We start from the raw sequence: 21506 nt of genomic DNA, 5'->3' as shown, positions 1-21506 counted from the left end.
ATATTTTCTCACATTTCATGGGTTGTCTTTTCACTTTGTAGATAGTGTCCTTGCTTGATTACAAAACATTTAAGATTTTGATGTAGTCCCATTTATCTATTTTTTCATTTGATATCTGTGCTTTTGGAATCATATCCAAAAAATCATTGCTAAATTCAATATCATGAAGATTTTTTCCTTATACTTTTTTCTAAGAGCTCTATAATTTTGACTCTCATACAGGGTGAGGAAAAAGTAGGTTTATAGTTGTTAGTATGGAAAATTATGCAATAATAAGTAATGACACAAGAATAAACTTTGTGTTGTACATATTTATCACCATAAATCCACTTTTGCCTCATCTTGTTTTTAGGTCTTTGACTATTCTGAGTAAATTTTTGTATTAACATTATTGTGTGATGTAGGAGTCCAACTTCATTCTTTTGCATGTACATATCCAGTTTTCCCAACACCACTTGTTGAAAAGGCTATTTTTCCCATCCACTGAATTGTTTTGACAGCCTTGTTAAAAGTCAGTGGTATATGCCCTGGCCAGTGTGGCTCAGGTGGTTGGGCAACATTCCGCACCCAAAAGGTTGCCGGTTCAATTCTGTGTCGGAGCACACTCCTGGATTATAAATTCAGTCCCCAGTGGGGCCATGTGCAAGAGGCAACAAATTGATATTTCACTTTCTCTCTCTCTAGAATCAATACACATATCCTTGGGGGAGGAGTAAAAAAAAGTCAATCATCCATACGTGTGAAGGTTTATCTCCTGACTCTCTATTTTTTTCATTGAATTGTACTTGCAGTTAATTTTTTTCACATTTTTTCAAAATTATTCAAGTACAGTTTTCTGCTTTTTCCCCCACTCCAGCCCAACCCCCCAGCCTCTCCCACCTCCACCTGCCCCACCTCATTATTGTCCATGCATGTGTCCTTTATAATTGTTCCTGCAAACCCTTCAACCTTTTTCCCTAAAATTCCCTGCTCTCTCCCCTCTGGTCACCGTCACCCTGCTCTCAATTTCAGTGTCTTTGGATATAATTTGCTTGTTTGTTTTGTTGATTAGGTTCCTATTCTTTTCCGTTGATCTATATGTTTATCCTTAATGCCACTACCAGAATGTTAATGTCAATTAACATAGTTTTCTAGTAAAGTTTTATTTTTTAATTTTTATTTAAAAATTATATTTTATTGATTATGCTATTACAGTTGTCCCAGTTTTTCCCCCTTGTGTCCCTCCACCAAGCCTTGCCCTGCTGGCTCTTGGCAATCCCCACACTGTTGTCCATGTCCATGGGTCATGCATATGTGTTCTCTGACTACTCTATTTCCTATGCTGTGCTTTACATCCCTGTGATTATTTCTGTAACTTCAAATTTGTACTTCTTAATCCTTTCACCTTTTTTATCCATCCCCTCCAGCCCCCTTTACCCCCCTCCCATCTGGCAACCATCAAAATATTTTCTGTATCTATGATTCTGTCTCTGTTCTTCTTGTTTATTGTGTTTTTTATTCAATTGTTGATAGATATGTATTTGTTGCCATTTTATTGCACATATTTCTTATCTTCTTTTTCTTAAGACTATCATTTTGTATAATGCTGGTTTGGCGATGGCATACTTCTTTATCTTTTTATTGTCTGGAAAACTCTTTATCTGATCTTTGATTCTAAATGATAGCTTTACTGGGGAGAGTAATCTTGGTTGTAGGTCCTTGCTTTTCATCACTTTGAGTATTTCATGCCATTCTCTCCTAACCTGCAAAGTTTCTTTTGAGAAATCAGCTGGAAGTCACATGGGGGCTCCCCTTGTAGGTAACCAACTGCTTTTCTCTTGCTGCTTTTAAGATCCTCTATCTTTTGCCTTTGGCACTTTAATTATGATGTGTCTTGGAGTGGGCCTCTTTGCATCCATCTTGTTTGGGACTCTTTGTGCTTCCTGGACTTTCATGTCTACTTCCTTTATCAAATTAGGGAAGTTTTCTTTCATTACTTTTTCAAATAGATTCCCAATGTCTTGCTTTCTCTCTTCTCTTTCTGGCACCCCTGATGTGAATCTTGGTGCACTCAAAGTTGTCCCAGAGGTTTCCTTACACTATCCTTATTTTTTTGGATTCCTTTTTCTTCTTGCTATTCTGATTGGGTGTTTTTTGCTTCCTTAGATTTCAAATTGCTGATTTGATTCTCAGGTTCATCCACTCTTCTGTTGTTTCCCTGTAAATTGTTTTTTATTTCAATTTGTGTGTTCTTTGTTTCTGACTGGATATTTTTTATGCTGTTGATGTTACTGGACAGCCTTGTGCTGTTCCAGAGCAGTTAGTGACTATCTAATGTTTGCCACTTAGAGGCATAACTCTGAAGATAGGAGTTTGGCAAAAAGGAAAGAGGTTGTTTATTTAAAGGTTATATAGTTTTGGAATAGTGCTAGGTTTTTGCCTCAGGGCCCCATTCCCTTTTATTTTTTTTTTAATTTTTATTTTATTGATTTATGCCATTACAGTTGTTCTATTCCCCCCCTTCATTCCCCTCCACCCTGCACCCCCTCATGCCCATCATTTCCCCCCTTTAGTTCATGTCCATGTATCTCAAGTTCTTTAGATTCTATATTTCCCCTACTATTCTCGCCCTCCCCCTGTCTATTTTCTACCTACCATCTATGCTACTTATTTTCTGTACCTTCTCCCCCCTACTCCTCCTTCCACTCCCCTGTTGCTAATCCTCCATTTAATCTCCATTTCTATGTTTCCACTCCTGATCTAGCTGTCCTTTTAGTTTGCTTTTGTTTTAGGTGTGGTTGTTAATAACTGTGAGTTTGCTGTCCTTTCACTGTTCATCTTTTTTATCTTCTTTTTCCTAGGTAAGTCCCTTTAACATTTCATATAATAAGGGCTTGGTGATGATGCACTCCTTGAATTTGATCTTATCTGAGAAGCACTTTATCTGTCCTTCCATTCTAAATGAAAGCTTTGCTGGATAGAGCAATCTGGGTTGTAGGTCTTTGGATTTCATGACTTGGAATAGTTCTTTCCAGCCCCTTCTTGCCTGTAAGGTCTCTTTTGAGAAATCAGCTGACAGTCTGATGGGAACTCCTTTGTAAGTGACTGTCCCCTTATCTCTTGCTGCTTCTAGGATTCTCTCCTTCATTTTAATCTTGGCTAATGTAATGATGATGTGCCTTGGTGTGTTCCTTCTTGGGTCCAACTTCTTTGGACTCTCTGAGCTTCCTGGATTTCCTGGAAGTCTATTTCCTTTGCCAGATTGGGGAAATTCTCCTTTATTATTTGTTCAAATAAGTTTTCCACTGGTGGCTGTTCCTTTCCCCCTTCTGGTACCCCTACAATTCGGATGTTGGAGCATTTAAAGATGTTCTAGAGGTTCCTAAGTCTCTCCTCATTTTTTTGAATTCTTGTTTCTTCATATTTTCCTGTTTGGTCATTTTTTCCTTCCTTCTGGCTCACTTCCTTGATTTGAGACCCAGTTTCCTTTCCATCACTATTGGTTTCCTGTGCATTTCCATTCATTTCAATTAGTTTAGTTTTCATATGTTCCTCTAATTTGTGACTAAAATCAACCAGTTCTGTGAGCATCCTGATCATCAGTGTTTTGAACTGTGCATCTGAAAGTTTGGCTATTTCTTCATCTCTTAGAGTTATGGGCTCTGGGGCTTTGAGATCTTCTTGAGCCATTTTTGGTCTGTTCTTGCCCTGTACGTATGAGGAGCGGAGACTTGGGGGCGGGGCGGGGCCACCAGGGCGAGGTTGCTGGGTTGTGATGCTGTATGTGGGGGTGGGGTCAGAACGAGGAAATGGTGGCCCTCTCTGCTGCCTCCTGCCGCTGGGGTCCACTTGGTCCTGGCTCACTGCCCACTCCGTCACTGGTCTATCTGCACAGGAATGCAGCACCACAGTCAACGCGACACCCTGCACCCTTGCCAGATCTGTGGGTCGCTCACTGGGTCACTCACTGGGTCCGCCCTTTGCAACCACATGCCTGGGATCCACGCGCCTGAGTGCGTGTGATCAAGTTTTCTTGTGCCACCCCGCTCCACCAGCTGCTGGTTTCACCCCTCTTACCGGTCAGGCTGAAGCATTCATTGTTATCAAACTTCTGAAAAGTTCAATTTTCTGTGTTCTGGCTGTGTTTTTTGTTGCTAACATTTTGTTGTCTCTAAAGTTGGTTGTGTGAGAAAGCACGGTGTCTCCACCTATGCTTCCATCTTGGCGGAAGTCTCCTCCCATTCCCTTTTAAATGCCCAAAGACAAACAGCCCTACCACCCTCTGTCAGTTCAGGAATGCAATCCGTTTCCCACTCCTAAAAGTACTATCCTTTATGAAATGCAGCTAACTGCAGAAGGTTCCCAGCCATGGTTCAGCTAGCGCTGCCCCTTTTTGTGGGGGACAGGTTCCTGAGACTGCAGGTTCCCTGGAGCTTGGCCAATTGGTCTCCAGGGAACGTGTGGTCTCAGGAACCCAGGCTCCCTGCAGCCAACCAGGGTGGCCAGGGAAGGGGAAAGAGCTGACAGACCTTGTGCTTCCCTAATGCCCTCCATCTAAAAGTCCTCTTCTAGAATCCCATGTGTGCTGGAAGCCAGTGAGAGTGTCCAGTTTCTAACCAATGAGAGCTAATGTTGGCCATATTTGCCTTTGCCCCTCTTCCAGCCACCATGCTCCATAAGGGAGCAAAGTCTCCAGTCACACATGCTCTGTACAAGCTCCCTTCTGCTAAGCCACAGTTGCCCAGCTGCTTCTGGCAAATTTCTCTCCCTGGGCCCCTCCCTTAACAGAGAGGTCAAGCCACTTCTAATTTTCAACTCTGCCTTGGAGTTTTCTCCCTGAATCCTGCCTTCTCCAGTGATTTGGCATGAACCCTCTGTCACATTGAAGCCCTTACTGTGTTCCTTGAGCATCCTTATAACCAGTTTTGAACTTTGTATCTAGTAGATTGCTTGTTCCCATTTTGTTTAGTACTTTCCCTAGGTTTGTTCTTTCATTTGGGCCGTGTTTCTTTGCTTCCTCATTTTGGCAGCCTCCCTGTTTGTTTCTATGTATTAGATAGAGTGGCTACATCTCTCCAGCTTGGTAGAGTGGCCTGATGTAGTAACTGTCCTGTATGGTCCCATGGCACAGCCTTCCCTATTACCCAAGCTGGGCATTTAAGGTGTACTTACTGTGTGGGATGTGTACACCCTCTTATAGTTGACCCTTGATTACTATTGTCACATCCAAGATCAGCAACTACTTGTGTTCTGTCCAGGGTCACACAGCATAAGCTATAAAGTGATCTTCAGATGGCTGCTACTTGTGCTCCGCTTGGAGGTGCCCTGTTGAGGCCAAGCCATGAACCAAGGCTGGCTGCTGCTAGTGTTACTCTTGGGGCAACTTGGCAAGAGGTATGGGGCTTGCCAGGATGCTGCTTGAGATGATTTAGGAAAATCTGAAGCATAGGTCAAGACAAGTCATTCATGTGGAAAAGCCACTGGAAACAGTTTGAGTGGGCCCCAAAATTGGGTGGGGCAGGGTCTCAGAGAAATCACCAGAGTGGGGCAAACAGTGTAAGCCAGGTTGATGGAGTCTTAGATATGGCTCCTACCTGCCAGCTGTCAGGGCAGGGCTTAGGAAAGAAACAGTGTCTTCTGTCAGCACTTCTCTCTGGGAGAAAGCTGCCCCTAGCTTTCACCCTGGTGCTGGACAATTCAGTTCCTCCCCGAATGTCTCTGGTGCCTTTCACTCAGCTGCCACAGCACTGGAACTCAGAGGGAGTGAGTCTAAGTCTGTGTGTAGGCCCTTTATTAGGCTCTGCCAGGGACTTCAGAAGTTTCTGTCTTCCAGAGCCTTAATCCTTGCTGTTTTTTGCAGCCAGAAATTGTGGCAACTTCTCTTCCTGGCACTGGAACCCTGGGCTGGTAGGCCTGGTGTGGGGCTGAGACCCCTTGCTTCCGAGATATCCCTCCTGATTTTTAGCTGCCACACGTGGGTGTGGGACCAGCCTGCTCCACATCTTCACCGCTCTTACCAGTCATGTTAATAGTTTCTCCTTTCATTCTGTAGTTATAGGACTTCCATTCAGCTTGATTTCTGATGGTTCTATAGTTTAGCTGTGATTTTGATGTGATTGTGCATGGTAGCAAGCAATGTTTATCTACACCTCCATCTTGACTTGGAAGTCACTGGCAATATCTTTTCTAGTAAGTTTTAAAGTCGAAAAGTGTGAGGCCTCCAAATTTGGTGCTCAGTAACAACATTTAGTACTTTTTAAATTGCTTTCATCATGTTTTGTAGTTCTCAGAAGTTTTGCATTTCTTTTGTGAAATTTATTTCAAAGTATTTTATTCTTTTCTATGGTATTTAAATAAAATTGTTTTCTTAATAATTTTAGTTTGCTCACTGATAATGTTTAGAAATACAATCGATTTTTTATACGTTGGTCTTGTATCCTGGAGCATTGCTAACTGCATTTATAGTTTGAGTAGTTTTTTTTCAATGGTTTCCTTATGATTTTCTATAGACAAGATTTTATCATCTGCAAATACATGTACTTTTACTGCTTTTCCAATCTGGGTGCCTTTTATTTTCTTGCCTAATTGCCCTGGCTAGAATTTCCAGTACAATGTTTAATAGAAGTGGTAAGAATAGACATCCTTGTTTTGTCCTTGATCTCAAAGGAAAAACATTCACCAGTAAGTTAAAATATTAGTTTTGAGTTTTTATAGATGTACTTTACTGGGTTTAGGAAGTTCCCTTCTACTTCTAGTCTGTTAAGTGTTTTTATCATGAAGATGAGCTACAGCTCTTTGTGTGTTATTTTACTGGTTGCTTTAGTGTTTATTGTGTACATTTTTAACTTTTCATAGGCTGCCTTCAAGAGATGCTCTACCACTTCAGGTAGTTCAGGTGTGGTTTAAGAACCTTCCACTTCTGCTCTCCCAGCCATTACATAATTGTTGGCATACATTTTACTTTTAGATGTTATAAACTCTGTACAAATTAATATTTTTGTTTAAACAATTATCCTTTTAAATACTTACTTGATACATCTGTATTACAACATTTGCTTGTAATCTGAGACCATTTAGGGTATTTCGAGAAATCACAAACATTTGAAATTATCTTTTTTATATTGCTAATAGTTTTTTTAAACCACCTTAGCCCATTTAAAGTATTACATATATTTACATTGTTGTGTACCATCTCTAGAACTTAATCATCTTGCAAATATATACTTTATACCCACTGGAGACCAGCACCCTATTTTCTCCAGCCCCTGGCAACAACCCGTTCTGCTTTTTGTTTCTGTGAGTTTAAATACTTTAGATCTCATAAAGTCATATAGTACATATCTTATTTTGACTGGTTTACTTCATTTAGCATAATGTTCTCAAGAATCATCCCTTTTCTAGCATGTGACAGGATTTTCTTCTTTTTAAAGGCTTAATAATATTGTTTTATGTATATACTACATTTTCTGTATTCATTCATCTGTTGAAGGACATCTGGGTTGCTTCCACCTCTTGGCTATTCTGAATAATCTATAACAAATGTGGGTGAGCAAGTATCTCTATATTTTTATATTAACCCCTTATCAGATACCTGATTTGCAATTATTTATCCCATTCTGTATGTTTCCCTTCCCCTTGAAACTCCTCCAGAATTCTATTGTTTATCTTCTGTATATTGATTTTTTCTTATTCCTATCTGACTTTTTCATTTCTAGTAAAAAATATATAAAATCCTTCCCCACAAGATCATTCACATTTGGTCTCCAGTTGCTCATACCCAATTCACTTAAAAACAAAAAAGATTTTATTTATTTATTTTTAGAGAGAAAGGGAAGGAGAAAGGAGAGAAACATCAGCATGTGAAAGATTGAAAGGCTGCCTCTCAGCATGTCCTCGCCGGGGACCTCCCCCACAGCCCAGCCGTGTGCCCCGACTGGGATGAAACTGGCGACCCAATCCACTGAGCCACACCAGTGAGGGCACATTTCACACTTCAATTTCCCACAGCCTGTTTCCACTCTCATCATGTTGTTGAATTTAGTCTCTTGAAGGTCACCAAGTCCCTACCAGTCTTCAAATCAAGCTGTGCTTTCTCACGTTTCTTTACCCCTGTAGTAGCATTGGACAATGATTTATACCTCATTTTTTCTTGAAAACATCCTCTTGGTTTCCATAACTGCATTTTCCTGACTTTTCTGCCACCTCTTTAGTGGTAATGTCCCCCTTGCTGTCATTATTCTTTACAGAATTCCAAACTCATCAATATAGATATTCCTACAAGTTCCCTTTTTGCTCTTTTTTGACGGGGGGGGGGGGCAGGCGGTGCTGGTTGTGTTCTGTACCTAGATCTGGGTTGTAGCCACATGCGTGTGTTCACTTTGTAGAACGCACCAAGATTTATGAACTTCACTGTTTTCTACATCTCTACAAAATCATACAAAAATTAAGCATGGTTTAGTTAAAAAAAATTAGTCTGAAAATTTTACTAAAAAGTATGGTTTACTTTGATCAAATAAGAAGGAATTATGCAATTATTGTTTTTCTTTTTGTATCCAATATGAAAAAGCTTAGAGATAATTTGTCAGTTGCAGTAATTACAATATATTTAATTTAGGTGGTTTATTTCCTTTTTTCTCCTTCTAAATGGGTTTTGATTTTCTATTCCCAATTATTTATTATGTTTTAAATTATATACTACATGAAATCTTTGTGGAAACAAGTTATTGATAAAAAGTTTAAAATTTACTGCTTACCTAGAAAATGTGGTTACTATTCTTTACTTTTCTATTTAAAAGAACTAAAAATGAACGACAAAAACAGGATGGCTTATCCTTTTCTTATTTTAATTAGAACACTGATATGTTCAATAGGTGGAGGCAAAACCCAATAAAACTTTCTTGTAAGAAGTTATACATTGTATTGTTACTATATTACTTTGTGTTAATGATACATCAGTAAAAACTAGGTAGATTTTTACATTTTGTGTTTAATTCTCTAGATCTTGAACACATCTTCAGAAGTCATTTCCATCTTCTGCTTAGTAACAGGGCAACTGAATAAGCAATGGATGTTTAATGCTTTGTTTTTCCTCCAGAGAAGTATTGAATAGATGCTGTAATCACTTTGATATCCTAGTTTCTAACATTCTGGATCTAAATTATTATTTATTTTTTAAAAATTATTTATTTATTTTTAAAGAGAGGGTAAAGGAGGGAGAAAGAGAGGGAGAGAAACGTCAATGTGTGGTTGCCTACTGCACATTTTCACCAGGGGCCTGGCCCACAACCCAGGCATGTGCCCTGACTGGGAGTAGAACTTGTGACCCTTTGGTCTGCAGGCTGGCACTCAATCCACTGAGCCACGTCAGCCCGGGCCTGATCCAAATCATTTTAAAAGCCAACAAAATCCTTCTTATAATAATTAAGCCATCTTTTCTAATTTGTTGAATGTTGTGAAGTGGACTATTTTTTCGGACAATTATTTTGCTTCCTACTGTGCCATTTAATAGAGAAACTGCTTCTTCCAATTACAAAGGGCTTTTTGCTTGGGATTTTAAAATTCCAGTGAATAGGTGAAATCATTTTTTTTTTTTTTTTGTAATTCACAGGGCTCTGCAGCCCCAAGGAAGATACACTCCTTAAATTTGGTGAAGAGATATTCATATGGCCCTACTTGCTATGGAAAACAACAAAAGAATGAAATTAATCATTACAAGATATCTAATTTTAAAAATCAATTTTACTGATGCATAACTATGTACAAAAACTTAATTCCATTTAATGTATAGAATTTAATGACCTGGGCAGCTGTATACTCATGTATCTGAAAATCTACCACTACCATCAAGATACAGAACATTCTTACCACTTCCAAAAATTTCTTCCTGCCTTTAAAAAAAGACTACTTATTTTTAATGTGAGAGAGAAACAGCCATTGGTTTGCCTCTCATACAACGCCAAGATGTGGGACTGAAGCCACAACCCAGGCATGTGCCCTGACCAGGAACTGAACCAGTGACATACCAGTTTGCAGGATGACACCCAACCAAGTCACACCAGCAAGGCAGATGCTTATGATTGAATGAAACTTGTTTACTTATGTTTTATGTCATAAAATTGCAATTTGCTGCTAATGGTATTTTTTATATTGTCAAACACTACCATAAATAAACTACATAAAAATAAAAGAAAATTGAATTTTTGTTATGATTATTTGATAAGTAGGTGGTACATAGATATTAATATTTAAGACCACCACAGATGAAAAGCTGTAATATTTAATCGTGACATTTCTGGAAACTTAGTTCATGACAATGGGTGATTTACTTAACCTCCATTAGCCCAATTTCCTCATTTCTACCATGGCTTTTACCTCATGGGGTTATTGTGAGGCTCATATGAAATAATAATGTGTGTGAGTACCTACAGCACAGTTGGGACATAGTAAGCACTCAGTTGTTAGCTATTAATACTATCACAGTGGTTCAGTGTATCTTATTTTGGATGTATAAGAACTTTCATAAATAAGATCAGATGAGACTATTGCATTCATGCATTATATAAATGATGATTGGGGATACACGAATGTAGAATTTTTTTTTTACACTATGATTTTGATATACTTTATCTTGGAATTTTTTAAGTGGAAGTAATTGCCAAAATAAATGATACCATATTATTTTTATATTTATTTAAATAACACCCTAAAAGAATTTTAGATCTGTAATGACGTTAAGAGAGTATTGTCTATTTCCCCAGTTGTTTTACACCTGGAACTGGCTAGCTCCCTCCCCAGCTCATTCTTCTCTGACAAAGGCTGTCAGCTTTGTTTTTCCCTTTTCTTCTAGAAGTAAAGTGCCTATGTATCAACTTAATTGCATTTTATTCTACAATTCAATAACAAATTCACATTTGTAATGTTGCAACCTATTAAAAAATCAGGGTTTGAGTATCATCTCCATGAATGCCCAGAAGTTAGAATTTCTCCAAAAATAACGTAATCTGACTTAAGGAGTAAATGTCCTAGAGATGAAACCTGGAAGTAGGGAGTTTTTCTTACAAGTGACACTGAATATTAAAGAGTTTTTCTTTTAATTGTATAGTTTAGCTGATTTTCAAATGTGTTTAAATAATAATAAAATACTAAACATTTAAAAAAGAATCAATGATTATCTAATTTTTTAGTATAAACTGATAGATATTAGGATTCTACAGAAAATGTCCTTTAAATAAAATTTAACTGCATATGAATAAAACAACTTTGAGGCGAGCCAAATAAAATCTCCTGACGTAGAGCAGGGGACATCTGGCAATGTCTGGAGACATTTTTGGTTACCACAAATGGGGAGGAGGAGGTGGAGGTGCTAATGAGCAGAGGCCGAGAAGTCTGCTAAAGATTCTGCAATGCCCAGGATGCCCCTACAACAAAGAACTACTTGGTTCCACTGTCAACAGTTTGAGGAACCCTGACATACTTACTTTTTCTAGATGGACTTCAAAACCTCCTCATTGCCTAAACGTGCAAACTAAAATAAAAGGAATGGAGAAAATGACCCTAATATAATGTTTCTTCCTTTTGATTCTTTTTATAAGCTTGGCTTATCTTCAAGTAAGAAACATGCAGAAGCACATGAAAGCAAATCTGAACTCTAGTCCTTTTATTCTGGAATGTGCGGTGAAGGAGCTATTTCTTGTATGAGGTCTTCGTATGATTCTCACAGCACAGCTACGTCTTAGTCCTAGAATTAATCCCTTCAGTCAGGATAAGCTTTCTGAAGTTATGAGATTGAAGGGTGAGAAAACCTGATAGTCACCTCATTTTTAAAATAATGGCAGGCTCACTTTCTCATTTTTTTTGACTGCTAAAAATGGCGTCTATTTAAGGCAGCTGTATCTGAAAACGGAGCTCTAACGACTGCTCAGGAGATGATGCACCTTATGAACTCACATTAATTTTCCAGGGATGTTTTCCTAATTTTCAAGTATTTTACATCTAGTAGAGATGAAATGCCGAACCTATTACAATAAAAAGAGAGGGAAAAAGCAAATTAGGCAGTAACTTGCTCTTATATTTTTATAAGCTATACATTTCATTAAGCAGATTTTCTGCTTGTCTGAGGCCCTCTGGCACTCATGGTCATGGCAATGCCATCAAATTCCTAGTGAGAACAATTAGATTTACCTGAGTTTTGAGTGGACAATTAAATCAATAAATCAAAAATGAATGCTTTTGTTTGTGTTTTCATTCCATTTTCTCAACGTTGACAATACCCATCATGAAAAGGGAAAAAATTAGGTATGAATTTAAAAGAGCAACTCATTTATTAGGCACAGAGAAGCTGTACATAGAAAGAGCAATAAGCCATTCTCAATTTCAAGGCCCTGGGTCCATTCTGAAAATACATTTTTTTCTCAGAATCTCATATCCTTTAAGTCCTTGTAAGTATTTGCTGAAATTCTTTTGCTTTATTTTGCCTATTTCCCGAGTTTTTTCTTCTATGGAGACTGGTGACACTAAGGACCTTGAAAGATGAGGCTGGCATTTTTTCTAAGTGTGGAGGCGTATGGAGTCTTGAAAGAAGCTCTATGCTGTATATTTTACTGCAAAGTCGTGAAAGAAACTACAATACATACAGGTGTATAAAGCTAGCTTTGAAATCTTCAAGGACCCAAATACCTAAAGCAGGAAGGACATTTCTGCTTGAAATGCTGGGTAAGAGAACCCACTTAATTGCATTTTTTGGGAACCTACCATGTAATAGGTACATTATTCACAGTATAGCTCCTTTATTCCTTATAGAGCTCTGACATGATAGATATTATTTCCATTTTACATAGTAGGAAATGGACTTTATTTGACCCAAGTCACACATAGATGGCAATCAGTATTTAAACCCAGATTTGTCTGGTTCAAAGTTCAGTTTCTCCTAACTATTCTGCTATGCCTCTGGGGATGCTTCCAGCCTCTGGGGATGCTTCCAGCACCTGGACCTGCCCCGTTCGAGAGCAGCCACCAGTCAGATGCGGCTGTCTGAGGTGCGGTGTGCCATAAAATGCACAATGTCCTGTGAAGACTTACACTACGAAAAAAGTAAAACATCTCCATAATTTAAAATCTGTATTTCATGTTGAAGCGAATACTCTGGATTTATCAGATTAAATAATGTGTATTATTAAGATAATTTCACCTGTTTTTAAGGTGGCTACTAGAAAAAAACTAAAAATGACATATATGGCTCACATTGTGTTTCTTTCTGGCAGCTCTGATTTAGATCATTTCTGCTTAGGTTTCCAGAAGTAAGATTTAGGGTTTCAAAAGAAATTTTTCAGAAATTTAAATCACCAATAGTTACTCAATCCTTCTTAACTTACTGTCTTCTAAACTTAATAAACAGAGATCTTAAATTCCCTTACAGAAAGCACTTCATGTTGCACAAGTTAAATGGTCACCTGCTAACCCTATGGAGGGACCAGAGCATGCCACGATAAACTAATTATGGTAAAGGCATAATCAGTGACTTTGTGATCATACTTTGTACCTTCCAGTTCCAGAAATCCCTGGAGCCATTTCAGGCAGGGTGAGGATGGTACACATGTTGATCAGGAATCAAGAACCGATTTAGAAGTTTCATTTATTATGGGACACGAGTCTCAGAGCAAGTGCTACTTCTGTGGGACTCTTGATCATGATGTCCTAGCAGAGTGGTGGGTGCATTAATAGATGCCAATGAATAAAAATTAGAATTAAGACTCTAAATCCCATCACTGTGGTAGGCTGTGGGCCAGAAAGCTCCCCAGAGAATATTATTTGAGAGGCAAAAAATAAAGTCAACTAGTTCCACTGTGGGCCTGTGAATTATGATGTGTCCCTTAAACAATGACAAAAGGTCACCTTTTTCAGGCGTATAAGTTCACCACAATTAAAGCCTTAGTTATGAAAGGCATAGACTTAATTTTTTAAAGAGTCTTTGGATAAACTGTAAGATTAGAGAAAATTTTGTTTGCAAACTGAGGTATTTAGCTTTTTTTAAAACAAACTGGAAATTATAGGTAAGTAATATAGTCAAAAGCATGATTAGTGAATGCCTTCTATAGACAGAGGAGTCTAGTAAGTACTAAGAAAAGCATAAAGGAAGCAAACAACATAAACTCTGCCCTCAGGAATAGAAGGGGTTTCCATGCACTAGCTGGGTGTTGTGCGGTCTGGAAGCCAAGGGGTAGTTACACCTCAGGCTCAACTCCTGATCAGAATAAAAGGTGGCTTCTTTGACTCTATACTTAAGTGGAAAGCCTATATAAAATCATGATGCAACTCATTCTTAATTAAGAAAGGAGCCATGGGATCTTTGCATTTCAGTTAACTAGGCAGCTTCACTTAGCAGTCTATTTACTGAGACAGAAGGGATCCTGTTATATTGTCACTGTCTATTAGCTGTACCTGTTATTTGGTATCACTAATGGGGCCAGATTAAACAGAAAGCAACCCTTGCTTTCTGCCAAAACCCTTGTATCATAGATAGTAAAACCCAACTCAAAAGTAAGCAGTAAATTGAAAAAATTAGGAAATCCAGGAATCTCCTTGCCACATTAACATAAAATAACTGAAGTTCTCCTCACTGTTGAGATAACTGTCACAAAGATTCAGCTCATATATTAACTTTTCAGAGATGATCCAATTTTGTTCTACCTAAACACTGGCACATATATTGGATTAAACATTATGACTTAGTCTACGTTGATTAGGTCACAAGGGTTGGCTCAAGACAGACAAACCTTGGTGGACATTTAAAATATATAACTGAAAGAAAGGGCCATTGTTTTAGTGCCCTTTGTTTAGTGTGCTGGTTCTGGTGTTTAGAAGAGAAAAGCCTTCGAGAATAGTCACAGAAGGGTTGGTAGTCGATGGGAAATTGATTCTGGAAACAGAGCAAATAGTAAATAAACATGCTGGATAAATAAATATGCATGGATTCAAGGAAGCTATACAGAGTTAAAAGAAGAATTCATGCCTTTTTTGTTGTTTGAAAATTTTATTTTTTGAATATTATATTTATACTTTTGTCACTATCCACACTGTGGCTTTTTAAAAAGCCTCAGCCACTGTGTGATTCTAGTCCCAATATAATAATCATCTCCTTACTCTTAGAATTCCTTTTCCCTTGGTATTTGGCCTTTGTATGCTTTGTTTAAAATGAGGACCCTGGAAAATCAATACTTTCTTGTGAACTTGAATGGCTGTATGAGCGGTGCCCAAATCAGCAGGATTGGAAAGGTAACACCAGCTGGGTAACAGATATATTACAATCTTTCGGACAAAGCTGTAGTTGTGGGTGTGTCACAACTGAAAGTTCATGCTGACTCACCAGTAGAATAAGAACAATGTAGGTGGACTGGGGTGAGGTAGGACTGTCCTCAGGACTGTGTAATTGTGATAGGGGAGGCCGTATATAACATTCCTGGATTGAACACCCAGCTAACTAGTCTCCTGAAAATGGTCTAGGTTCTAAAAGACAAAAAGCTAGGTTCTTGACTGTATTAACTTATCAAGATTCAAGTCACTATATACTATGTTAGTACTTATTGTTTAAAATGAAAGCAAATGGCTATGGTAACACAGAGATGACAGCTGAACTGCACCAGTATATTTAAGACTTTTAAATTGAATTCTGAGTTACCTTACCTTATAAAAATACATGTCATATACTAAATATTCAACAAAGATTCAGGATGGGGGATATTTAAAAATACATTTTTCTTGAATCAGCACCAAAAATATCATTAGTTTTCTGTACAACTCACGACAAATTCTGAAGTATAGGTAAGTTAAAATTATTCCTGATAAAAATCACACACTCCACAGAAATCATCACAAGATATATCCAAACAACTTTCAAATGCATTTGACATCAAGGCCAAGCAATTCACTTGGAAGGATATAATGAGTACCACTGAAGTTCGGTAGTAAGACTTTTGATGTCAGCTTTGTATTATGGGGATTTTTGACATCTCACACAAAGGAGGCACTGATACTTAGAAACTTAAGAAAATGATTAGAACCGTTAAGACTGAGGTGAAGAATTTGTGCAGCCTTCCACAATTTCAAAGAGGTAGTGATAGATACTTGTCCTCCTGGCGATATCAAATGCAGTTTCTTCCAAGTTGTTTTTCAGACCTGGTTTGATGTAGCGGTTCATCAGGAGGAGTTCTAGAGTATTTTTGCTGTCTCTGTTCCCAGCAGCAAGATGTAAGGGGGTCAAGAGGCCTTTTGTTTGGGCATTGATATCTGCACCATGCTGAAGCAAGAAAGAAGCTACTCTAGTATTATTCCACTTACAAGCACTGTGCAGGGGTGTCCAGCCATCCACAGTCACTGCATGAACATCTGCTCCTTGTGCTATTAGCTCACGGACAACTTCTAAGTGTCCACTGTAGGCTGCTCGGTGGAGAGGTGTATATTCATCTTCATCTCTAGTGTTCACATGAGTGGCCTTTTCAGAGAGAAGCCTCCGCACTGTAGTTAGCTAAAAAGGAAAAAAGAGATCTTTAAAAAACCCAACTCAAAACAAAGCAGTAAACTGAGAAAATTCAACTGTCTGGTGGTGTTAGATTTAATTAAGTTAAATAAAAACCTACTTCTTAGAAGATGACTTTAAAATAAAAATAAGATTTCATTTTTTGAGGGGAGAGGGTAACTGATTTAAAAATGGGCAAGTTAGCCCTGGCTGGTGTGGCTTAGGGATTCAGTGCTGGGCTGTGAACCAAAAGGTCATCAGTTTAATTCCCAGTCAGGGCACATGCCTGAGTTGTGGGCCAGGTTCCCAGTAGAGGGTGCTTGAGAGGCAACCAGTGATGTTTATCTCCCTTCTACTCTAAAAATAAATAAAATCTTAAAAACAAAAACAAAAAAAAAAAAAAAGAAAAGAAAAAGAATGAACAAGTTAGTGTTAACCATAAACTATTGATTCTAAGAATGTGATTATCTTAACAGCAAACATTAAGGCTTACTGCACAAAAGCTTTAGTCCTAGGTAAGTAATATAGGCTATAATTGTTATTTAATATTTTATATGTCAGCTTTAAAGAAAACATAATCACAGACTAATTTTTCTGTAGGAGTAGCACACCTACACCAATATAGGTAGTGTATAAAACTTTAAAAAATAAACTTCTTTATCAGGATGTAATGGTAACAAAAAAATCTAGACATGAAAGAGCTCAATTCCTTCTAACTAAAACGACCCTAGACATGAGTTTTCAGGAAGTGATTTTCTGTTTGGTCTTTGGACATCTGGTGGAACAAAGCATGCTCCAAAAATGCAAGACATTTTGTTATTAGTTTACTAACAGAGACATACAGGAACTTATTCAAGTGAGGCAGAAGTGACTGAGTGGGAAGAATAGACTTTTGATGTTAAATAGGATCATCCTACTTTGATGATCCTGGGCAAATTAATATTCCTGAATCTCAATTTCTTAGTCTGTAAAAGGGCGAGGAAAAGCATTACCTACCTTTAGGGATATACGAGGATTAAATCAAAGAATGCAATAAGGCACATGGTATAGCTGACACCCAATAAATGTTAGTTCCCATCCCCCCTTTCCTAAATGTTTCTAAGATGATCCTAATGACTTAATATAAATGACTTAAAATTAGATGATTGCTTGCCATCTTTATAGCTCCCTCCTTCCCCAAATACCTAATTTGACTCTTTATAGCTTACCATGTACTTTCAATGCACATTACATCATTTGAGCCTCGAAACCCTGTATAAAGAGGTAGGTATTAAGGTGGTCATTTTTACTGATAAGAAAAATAGAGGTTCAGAAATAGTAGGATTTGCCCAGAGACAGTTACAGACCAAAGAAAGAGTCAAGGACAGGTCTTCTGTCTCCAAATCTAATACTTTTCCTATTATATTATGATTTCTTCCTTAATTATTTTTTTACCCGATTTTTTTCAGCAGCCCAAAGAAGCAATTTGCTTGGATCTTTTTCCATTTTTTTTTCTTGCAGTTGATACCACTCTTCAGACTTTTCATCTTGTTCCTCATCGTCATCAGAATTCCCTACCCAGTGACTTTGGGTACCAGTGGGAATAAGGTGTCCATGTGTCTCCAGCAACTCAAGTTGGTTAAAGTGTTCAGAAAAGTCCAAGGAATTCTCTGGATCTGGTTGTCCATCATTATTTACTTTCTCTTTTTCCATTTTTATTACTATTCTAAACATAAAGCATTTCAAATATCAAGGTATAAATAATCTTTTTAGAGATGAATTGTATCTGCTTTATTTCTCAAGATCTGAAAATACAAACAAAAATTATTAGCAAAACAGTAATTGAGGCTTTATCAACAGCATATATGTCTTATACACATACACAAATAAAGCCTGTTTAAACTCTTTGGTGTTTATTGATACCCTTTATATTCACTAAGTATCAGGCTGAGAGATTTCAGTTACCTATATCTTTAATAATCTAAAAGGTTTTTTTTTTTGCTGTTGTTTCTTCTAAGTCAGTGGTTATAACTGTATAGGCAGACCTTGTTTTATTGCACTGTGCTTTATCATGCTTCACAGAAACATGTTTTTTTACAAATTGAAGACAAGACCCTCCACCAGCAAAAAGTTTACCATTAGCTTTATTTCAGCAGTCTGGAACCAAACCCACAATATCTCTGAGGTATGCCTGTATTTATTTTGAACTTATTGGTTTAGAGACTAGATTGTATTATGCTAAGAGTGAGAAATGCTTGAAGCTTTTAAACAGACACATATATACTGTAGAGCAAAAACACAAATCTACTTGAAAGAATCGGGGAGCCTTAGAGATAGAATAGCCTCAAAGGACATGTGTCCAAATCTCTCATCAATGCAGCTAAAATCTTTATCAAGACATCTGTAATAGTTACTTTATTTCTACTTTAATAATTTCAGGCTTGGGAAAATTCACTGCTGTAAAAGTAGTATGAGTCATTGACAGACAACTATTGTTCTTAATTAGCTTCTTGTTTTGAAACTGAATTTTGGCTGGGATTCACCCCTTCATTTAACAAATATGAACAGAATGGCGGGTATGTGCCAGTGTCTGGGTACTGGGATTCAATAATGAATAAGATCCACATCTGAACCTCAAGAAACTTACTGTCAAGTTGGACTGACTGGTGAAGACATCAGGGTAAATGCTGTGATAGGACCATGTCCAGGTACAGTGAGCGTTCTGGAGGGTCAAAATTAACCCAGCCCTAAGGGATTAGAGAAGGCTTCCCACAGTATATGATGCTTATTCTGCTAGGCTGCTATATTAATTTAAAAACCAGTATCAGCTTAAAGAGTTACACAGCATATTAGTTAACCAATCAAAGAAAATGAGAAGAATGGAAATTTTAAAAACACCATTCCCACTTATCAGAGTGGTTACTATGTGATGTATATAAATGTCTAATCACTATGTTGTACATCTGAAACTAATATAATATTGCATGCCAACTGTGATTCAAAAATACATTTTCAGAAATACCACTTTCATCCTCCCAACTATACTTGTTTGAAATCGTCTCTTTCAAGCCTCTTCTCAGATGTTATTTCTTTCATTAAGTCTTTCTTGATCTCCAAATTATCTCTCGTTTCTACTTTTTTGTGTGCTATATATTGTCTTATTTCACCACTAATTTTTGTTGTTTTGGACTCTTTAAAGATAATAAGTTTACGTATAGGAACTTATATTTATTGAACTTATATTTATGTCCCACTTACATAGAGAAATATTGTAGAATTAAATTTAATTAAAGCCCTATTGATTGATTTTGAATGGAGTGGATTCTGAGAAGTTGCAGAGTTAGTCATACTCCTAAGATACTTATTTCTTTATACCTAATTTTACAAGTTTAATAGTATACAATACTAATTCAGCATTATATTTTGTTACTAGTGCCAAGTGCATTAAACTGTAGTTTAAGTCTATTCTCATGACTAGTACCTTCTCTGGGCCTGTTACTTCACTGTAAACTGTAAGGATTTTACTAAAGAACTTCCAAGGCCTGTCCAACTTGTCAGTCTATGAGAGACACTATGAGAATTGCTTTATATTTTAATAGTTCTTACTTTTTCCTTTATTCTCAAATTATACCCTGGATTTTGCAAAGCAAAAGTGACCATGCATCAATTCATGAAACGACAAATACTAGTAGCATAAAATTCACTTGTTAATTACATCAATTTACAGCACAGATCTCATGGCCCACCTTTTTGTGAAGACTCTCTTTAAAAAAAAATAATAAACTTCGAATTTACTGCTCCAGATACAATAAAATTACACATAAAAATTTCTTGTTGGATTTAATTTAAAAAGTTAAACCCCGGTGCATCTCATTGATTCAGGATTTAAAGTCAATCAGGATTCTTACTTGATTATATTCCACCCAGAAGAAATAGGGTATGTTTCTTAACCTAAGGGGCACATTCACGAACAACCCGGTGACGGAAGGGGCAGAGTAAAACCCCATCTCACAGATGAAGGAAGCTGAAGTTCGAATAGATTGAAACAGTTTAGATCAAGGAACTTCAATGGAACTGAAAACCTTTTCTAAATCAAAAGTTTCACATTATTTTTTTACTGCACTATATTCTGCTGCCAGCACAAAACAATACAGATGTGCCAAATCCGGGTTGAATGGCTAAGGGAAAGCAGAGAAAAGCTTGTAAAATTGAGGATCTGAATGCTCTACCTCTGGACAATGGGAGTAAGGGGGAAGGCCACCAGTCCCGGCCCTCCGGCACCGGTGGCCGCTTCACAGGACCACGAGTAGCTCCTGCGGCCTTCAGGGGAGCTCACAGTAGAGTCCGTGACGCGGCCGGGGTCCACAGGTGACCCGCCCCTACCCGCAAGAGTTCTTAGGTGGCACCAAGGTACCTGGTAACGTGGACTGAGCAGGGAGGAGCTACCCACCTTAAAGCGCAGAAGTCACCATCAAAAACCTCGCTTCCGGGGTTAGTCCCTAAGGCTGCTCAGGATTGGCTCTTATACCAGGGCGGGGCCTCGCTGCAACTTTCCATGACCCTTTTCGCTGCGGACAGCCAATGAGAGCTGAAGAGGACTTGATGCGCTTGCGTCATCATTGAGGTACCGCGAGAGAAAGAGTTGGCTCTTTTCTCCCGCTTAATTCCGGTTAAGGGCCAAGCAGTCTCGCAGGCGAATTGAAGCTGGTCTGGTGCTTTGTGCTCACGAATCTTACTCCTTCTTCCCGGGTAAAAGACAGTCTTGGGTCCCAGTGATGTGGCTTTGGAGAGGCTTCAGTGTGCGGTCCTATCCGCCTCCTACACTTGCAGCATCCCTGGCGGAAGCCCGAAGCGGATTGACCCTTTGAGAAGAATTGGCCGAGTGGGCTGGGGAGGAGCCTTGGAGGGTTCCGCGTGGGGCACGCTGAGGCTTGGAGTCACCACGGCACTGGGGATATCTGGACGTGGGAGAGGTTGTTGTGCGATGGCAGCCGCTCCTCCCCAAGTATGCTCGCCATTTGTTCTGCTGGCCGCTGTT

The 21506-nt window shown here is 38.2% G+C and overlaps 2 protein-coding genes across 8 annotated transcripts in view; one reads left to right on the top strand and one right to left on the bottom strand.

The window, feature by feature from the left end:
• Positions 1-12000: 12000 nt before the first annotated feature.
• Positions 12001-21102, bottom strand: ANKRD49 (ankyrin repeat domain 49). Of its 3 annotated transcripts, none has more exons than XM_037140997.2 (3): positions 20919-21102; positions 17924-18273; positions 12001-16498 (listed from the first exon to the last, which is right to left on the bottom strand). In XM_037140997.2, exons 2-3 carry the CDS (start codon positions 18200-18202, stop codon positions 16037-16039), a joined length of 741 nt encoding a protein of 246 aa, XP_036996892.2. In that variant the 5' UTR covers positions 18203-18273; positions 20919-21102; the 3' UTR covers positions 12001-16036. The 3 variants fall into 3 exon arrangements, with proteins under 3 accessions (XP_036996892.2, XP_036996891.2, XP_036996893.2); XM_037140996.2 differs by having other exon boundaries at positions 20698-20928; XM_037140998.2 differs by lacking the exon at positions 20919-21102 and adding an exon at positions 20883-20899.
• A 22-nt stretch (positions 21103-21124) lies between these two features.
• Positions 21125-21506, top strand: part of MRE11 (MRE11 homolog, double strand break repair nuclease) — a 68251-nt gene continuing 67869 nt past the window's right edge. For 2 of the 5 annotated variants that reach the window (XM_037140995.2, XM_053670382.1), the window contains exon 1: positions 21149-21272. The gene's annotated coding sequence lies outside the window, so the exon portion shown is untranslated. The other 3 variants (XM_037140993.2, XM_037140992.2, XM_037140994.2) reach the window with 3 other exon arrangements.

Source organism: Artibeus jamaicensis, unplaced genomic scaffold (genome assembly GCF_021234435.1).
Source record: "Artibeus jamaicensis isolate MK-2021 breed Jamaican fruit bat unplaced genomic scaffold, CSHL_Jam_final contig_585, whole genome shotgun sequence".
Classification (NCBI taxonomy): Eukaryota; Metazoa; Chordata; class Mammalia; order Chiroptera; family Phyllostomidae; genus Artibeus; species Artibeus jamaicensis.
The sequence above is the reverse complement of the archived record's forward strand: the minus strand, read 5'-3'. Positions and strand labels throughout refer to the sequence as shown.